The sequence below is a fragment of the Sinocyclocheilus rhinocerous genome, unplaced genomic scaffold, assembly GCF_001515625.1.
Source record: "Sinocyclocheilus rhinocerous isolate Xijiao unplaced genomic scaffold, SAMN03320098_v1.1 scaffold78, whole genome shotgun sequence".
NCBI lineage: Eukaryota > Metazoa > Chordata > Actinopteri > Cypriniformes > Cyprinidae > Sinocyclocheilus > Sinocyclocheilus rhinocerous.
This window is the reverse complement of record NW_015637122.1, coordinates 625478-631933: the sequence shown is the minus strand read 5'-3', so window position 1 is coordinate 631933 and position 6456 is coordinate 625478. Positions and strand designations below refer to the sequence as shown.

Sequence of the window (6456 nt, the reverse complement as noted above, 5' to 3'; positions counted from 1 at the left end):
TATATATATATATATATTGGACATACCATTAAACTCTTTGAATTGCTTTGAAGTACCTGAATACAGTAATCACTCAGTATCATGGTGTACTTCACCCTACCGTGGTATTACTGTGTTGGAGAAGTACAGAGGTTGTTATTTTTTATGTGATCACTCTTATTGTGTCTGTGTGTGAGTTGGCGGGAATAGATTCTTCCTCCTATAGTATTGGCTCAACCGTGTTCTTGCGCAATAGTTTTATGATGGCTCTGTTAAACTGCTGTCTTAATATATCCTCATGTACACTGTGTGTGTATATCAGGGTTCAATTGATAGAGGATTGCTATTTCACAAAACATTGAAGACACTGTAAACAATGACGCATACACTACCGTTCAAAAGTTTGTGGTAAGATTTTTTTATGTTTTTGAAATAAGACAAGTCTCTTATGCTCACCAATGCTGCATTTATTTGATAAAAACAGTATAAAAATAGTGTGAAATATTATCACAATTTAAAAGAACTGTTTTCTATTTGAATGCATTTAAAAATGTAATTTATTCCTGTGATGCAAAGCTGAATTTTCAGCATCATTACTCCAGTCCTCAGTGTCACATGATCCTCCAGAAATTATTCTAATATGCCGATTTGCATGTGGAAACCACAGTACATTTTTAGTGTTCTTTGATGAATAGAAAGTTCAAACAAACAGCAGTTATTAGAATTTTTAAACAATGTAAAAGTCTTTACGGTCACTGTCACAAAAAAAAGTCTTACTGAAAATCATATTTTTGAACAGTTGTGTACTTTTTACAAATTTTTATGACTAGAATTAATGTCACGAATGAAGCATACGTCTGCAAAAAAGCACACACACATTCCCATCTGATCCATTTTTTGTTTTTCTGCAGATTAACCATCATGCCTTGGGAGGAGCTGGTTTCACTGCTGGCTGTCGTCACCATGGTGATGTGAAGACGGCAGTGACTGACTGTGATGGACAGGTGTAAGCACGTGGATCGCTTAAGGCTCGCGCAGGACCACTCGATCCTGAACCCGCAGAAATGGCACTGTGTGGACTGCAACACCACCGAGTCGGTGTGGGCATGTCTCAGCTGTTCGCATGTAGCGTGTGGACGCTACATAGAAGAACATGCGCTTCAGCACTTTAAGGTATGTTTAAATGATGATGAGGTAGTTGATCTTGAAATTACACACTTCACCTTTAGATATAAACGTGAATATCTATTAAAAAAAAAAGATCTACCCTATTGTCAGACTGTCTAATTTTATAAGACTATTTCTTCGATGTTGTATTCACACTGAAGTTTATTCTTTCGTAGGACCAGCACCACCCTTTGGCCCTGGAGGTGAATGAATTGTATGTATACTGCTACTTATGCGATGACTACGTGCTGAATGATAATGCGACGGGTGACTTGAAGCTGCTGCGTAGCACGCTAAGTGCCATTAAGAGCCAATGCTATGAAGTCACTACGCGCAGTGGCCGCACTTTGCGCTCGTCCTCCGCCGCAGGAGACCAGTTGTCAGCTAGCACGCAGGAGCTGCAGTTGCGCGACGAGGACCGCATGTTCACGGCACTGTGGCACCGCCGTCGTGCCCTAATTGGCCGTGTATTCCGCTTGTGGTTTGCACAAACGGAAAGGGGGAGGAAGCAGTTGGAGGAGGAGCGGCAACAGGAGGAAGAGGAGGAGAGGAAGCGGGAGGCACGGGAAAGAAGGTGGCAACTCAAAAGGCAGCTGAAGGAGGAGCTGGAAAGCGCACCTCCCAGGAAGAGCCATCGCATTCGTCGGCAGAGCTTAAAGGCAGCTTCTGCGGATGCCACGGCAAAGTCAGCCAAAAGCATCAAACCTGTGAGGCGTAGGTCTGCTCCTGCTCGCGTCTCTGCCCCTACTCCACGAACTCCTAGAGAGAGAACGCCTCAACAGAGGCCCCGTCCACAACCCAAGGCCAAAAGGCCCCGGGCCCCACCTCCTAAAACAGGTGATTCGCCTATCAAACGGCGGCCCACTGTAACTCCAGGAGTCACGGGTTTGCGCAACCTTGGCAATACTTGCTACATGAACTCAATATTGCAGGTTCTGAGTCACTTGCATGTATTCCGGGAGTGCTTTTTGAGGCTGGATCTGAACCAAGCACTGGAGCTGCTAGCCTCTGCGGTCAGCCGCAAGTTAGGACTCTCTACACAGCGTGTGACCCAGCCCAAAGGCTCCATCCAGGGGTCAGGGCTCAGCGGAGGGGCCTCCCGTTCACGCAACATGGAGCTCATACAACCCAAGGAGCCCAGCTCCAAACACATCTCGCTTTGTCACGAATTACACACACTGTTCCAAGTGATGTGGTCAGGCAAGTGGGCTCTGGTGTCCCCGTTTGCAATGCTGCACTCCGTGTGGCAGCTGATCCCGGCGTTCCGGGGTTATGCGCAGCAGGATGCACAGGAATTTCTTTGCGAACTCTTAGATAAAGTACAGCATGAGCTGGAACGGACCCGAACGCTAACACCTGCCACTGTTCCGGCCAATCAGAGACGGCTTATCAAACAGGTGCTCAGCGTGGTCAACACAATCTTTCATGGCCAGCTCCTCAGTCAGGTAATGAGTTTGCATGCACACACAATGAAATTAACTGATTAACATGTAAACATTAAGGCATCAACAAACTCTATGAAAAGTACACCGACTTGGCCAATGGATTACAAGGGTGCAGTCTTGTTGTACATACTTAACAAATATCCTTGCGCTGTTGTGGCGGTAACAAACCTCCATACTCAAGGGGGTGATTACATTCAAACGTCAGCGTTACCTTAAAGGTGCAATAGGTGATTGTCTTCAGAAACATTTTTTGTTATGCTGGTCGGTCCGAGCATTTTAATATGCTTTCCTACCTGCCTGTCAACGTATGTATTTGCATACCTCTGCGCACCCGGTTCGCGCAGACAGGATACGTCATCATATTGTAGTAATGTTGTTTCTGGTCTGTGAGTGTAAATGCGTTCAGGGGGCGTGGCTTTGGACGGCAATTGCAGGGAGGGTGGGACGTTCGCTTTCAGTGCTATCAGGCTAAAGTTAGCATTTTCCAAGATCTCCTACTGCACCTTTAAATCTGTTGTTCTGACTTGTCAATAGTTCACCTGAAAGGCCCTGTCCCAAACGGTGTACCTGTGAATTCTACAAGACCGTAGGGCAGGGGTGTCCACTTCTGCTCCTGAAGGGCCAAAGGCCTGCAGAGATTAGCTCCAGCATGCTCCAATACACATGCCTGAAAGTTCGGGTTTGAGTGTTTTATTTGGGGTTGGAGCTAAATTCTTCAGGACAGGGGCCTCCAGAAGCAGGATTGGACACCCCTGCCATAGGGTGTCCATTTGACATTTCTAGTTTCAGAAGGGTGCTCAGAAGTGCCCCCCTTTGAAGCTGCTATAGGCCATTGATGTGCACTTTTGTGGAGCCCATGTTAGTGCAGGCTCGGCAAAATTGCACATGAACAACGATTACCCAAAAGTCTAAGTGAAATTATGAAGGACAGCAAGGGATAAGGGTGGCATTTGGGACAGGGCCAAAAAAATTGACCACAGATTGAACACACTGCACACGCTGGACGTTGCATTCTCAGTGTTGCCACAAGGGGTGCTGTATTGGGTACTACAGTGCCTTTGTGCCAACACTGAAAAAGCCATATGTGCTTGCATTCTGACAAATTTCACTTGCTTCTGCATATGCAAGGTTGATTTAATTTGCATTCACATACTTCAGTAGAGTGTTTTTTCCTTAATCACTTTTCGCATATACCGGATACAGTTTTTCAAAAAATCCTTTTCTCTTATTCTGTTAGGTGAGGTGTTTAGCATGTGATCATCGCTCAAACACAATAGAGCCCTTCTGGGATCTTTCTTTGGAATTCCCGGAACGTTACCACTGCAACAGTAAGGATGCGGCACAGGTTCCGTGTGGGTTGACCGAGATGCTGGCCAAGTTTACAGAAACCGAGGCTTTGGAGGGAGCGATATATGCTTGCGACCACTGCAACAGTGAGTTGGAAACACACTAACATGCAATATCACTGTTAGAAAACCTATGGGATAGTAAATAGCCTGGAATTTGAAGGGGATATCATGGCACTCAAAGGTGAAGTGTGTTATTTCTGCACAAGTAGTGACCAGTAAATGTTTTTGTTTTTTTTCCCAAGCACGGTTACTACCCAGTGACCGTCTTTTGATTGGCCAGTCAAACAGATGACACCTAAACTCACATCATTGGCTGAGCCTAAAGTTGTTGTCGAGCTCCTTAAACAAAGAGAGCAATATTTTGAAAGCGTCACAGTGTTTACACCCTTCAGGATATTAACACTTTAATGGTTGACTTATAGTTGTCTAAACATTAAACTGGGTTAAAAGAAAGTCCTACAATATCAGAAGAACACGCCTTACTTTTAAGTTTTGCTTTAAAGCTCCTCCCGAGGAGTTAATCCCACACGTTAAAAATGCTTTGATGCACTAAAGTTCTCATTTGGCTCTCTTCAAGGCAAACAACGGCGATTCTGTTCAAAGCAGGTGGTCTTGACTGAAGCTCAAAAACAGCTGATGGTTCACAAACTGCCTCATGTTCTCAGGCTGCACCTCAAACGCTTCAGGTACCCACACGTTTACATGACCTTGAACTGCTGGATTTTCCCAGCTTTGAGCTTGCTGTTATCATCCGAATGTTAATGCATACATATGTATGTTTAGGTGGTCTGGGCGAAACCACAGGGAGAAGATTGGCGTTCACGTTCATTTTGAGCAGGAGCTGAACATGGAACCCTACTGCTGCAAAGACTCCAGTAACTTACCCCACCCTCAACACTTCCTCTACCAACTCTCTGCTGTCGTCATGCATCATGGGAAGGGATTTGGCTCTGGCCACTACACTGCCTTTTGTTATAATACAGAAGGAGGTAAAACATTCTACTTCTCATCTGCCACTTCTGAATGGCCTAGTCTGTCAATCGGTTTTGAATGCAGTAGATACATTATTAGAAGAAAAGAAAAAAAGGTAAACACGGTACTTTTGCAAGATTTGTGTAAGTATACCAGAAGAGGGCATGACGTAGCTATCGTAAACCACATTATCCTCTGTCTTTTCAGGGTTTTGGGTGCACTGTAACGACTCCAAACTGAGTGTGTGTGCCGTGGAGGAAGTGTGTAAGGCCCAGGCCTACATTCTCTTCTACACACAGAGAAACTCTCAGGACAAAAGCAAAGCCAGTGACCTCTGACCCCTTCTAAATACCCCGTCAACCACAGAGACTGTTTGTTTTGTACATTCTGTTAATATAGTTTTGAGATGGTTAGCGTGTGTCTCCTTTTTCTAGTGTACAGCAAATGTGGAGTGTATGTTTTTGTCACGCACACTTATGCCTTACAGTTTTACAACCGACAGATTTCGGTAGGAGGCATTCTTGGCAGTGATTGTAGCATTCGTTTGTGCGCGTGTACGAAGAGAGTGAAGTTGGTCCAAGTCGGAAGCATTAATGCCACTCTCGTCAGTGTCTGTATGTATCCCCGATTGTTTTCCACAAACCAAAGTCGAGTTGTGAATGTGTAACGAGCCTGAAATCTTTGTAGCGTCAGTATGAAAGGAGGTGTAAGAAACAGATGTTTTTTTTCTCTTCATATTGCAAGTGTTTTAATATCTTCAACCAGATTTTTAAAGTGCCCTGCCAAGTCAGATTAAAGATGTCTAGACTTTTAAACAAGACTCGATTCAGGATTCAGTCACCTTCTCAGAATGTAGTTTTATACCTGGTATTTGGGTAGACGATTTGTTTTTTCCATTTTACAGGAAAATGTAAAAGATTTTTTCACCAGCAAAAGACAATGTATGCTGTATATTCTTCCCTGTCTGTGTGTGGCGTTAAAGACTGTTCTCACTTTGTTGGATGTTTGTGTTTGTGCAACTCTCACACACACACTTGCTTGGATATCTTACGCTCCACATCTTGTTTGTTCAAATCCATTTTCCTCCTCCGCTTTCAAGCAGGTATAGATGTAAAACTATGCAAACTGTTACCTCAATTCCTAGAGAAATTTACCTCAATAAAAGGAGAATATTTTTGCATTTTTCTAAACACCTTGTCAGCTGTTTTCTTTATGGTTTTAAAGATTCTTAACTTTGGTGAAATTCAGTTTATGAAATGTGCATGTCCCTTGATATAATTTTTTGAACAACTGAAAACAAGGATTTATTCATAAAACATGGGCAGAATGAATTTCTCGTTGGTAAACCATTCTTACATAATTGTTGCATTCAATGTGTAAATCGTTCATAAAACCTAAAACTGCTGCATTGTACTAAAGTGTAAATGTTCGCAAAACCTAAAAACATTTTTTGCATAAATTGCAACATATACGGAGTAAAACTGTATAGCTGCATTGTGCCAAATGTAAAATGTGAAAATAAGTACAATGCATAAATTATTAAT

At 43.4% G+C, this 6456-nt stretch overlaps 1 protein-coding gene across 2 annotated transcripts in view; it reads left to right on the top strand.

The window, feature by feature from the left end:
• LOC107748469 (ubiquitin carboxyl-terminal hydrolase 44-like) overlaps positions 1-6091 on the top strand; it is a 9103-nt gene extending 3012 nt beyond the window's left edge. For both annotated transcript variants that reach the window (XM_016563252.1, XM_016563251.1), the window contains exons 2-7: positions 891-1152; positions 1323-2591; positions 3829-4024; positions 4518-4626; positions 4724-4929; positions 5120-6091. In XM_016563252.1, the coding sequence (XP_016418738.1) occupies positions 976-1152; positions 1323-2591; positions 3829-4024; positions 4518-4626; positions 4724-4929; positions 5120-5250 (2088 nt within the window). In that variant the 5' untranslated portion in view covers positions 891-975 and the 3' untranslated portion in view covers positions 5251-6091. The remainder of the gene's footprint in view (positions 1-890; positions 1153-1322; positions 2592-3828; positions 4025-4517; positions 4627-4723; positions 4930-5119) is intronic.
• Positions 6092-6456: the final 365 nt, after the last annotated feature.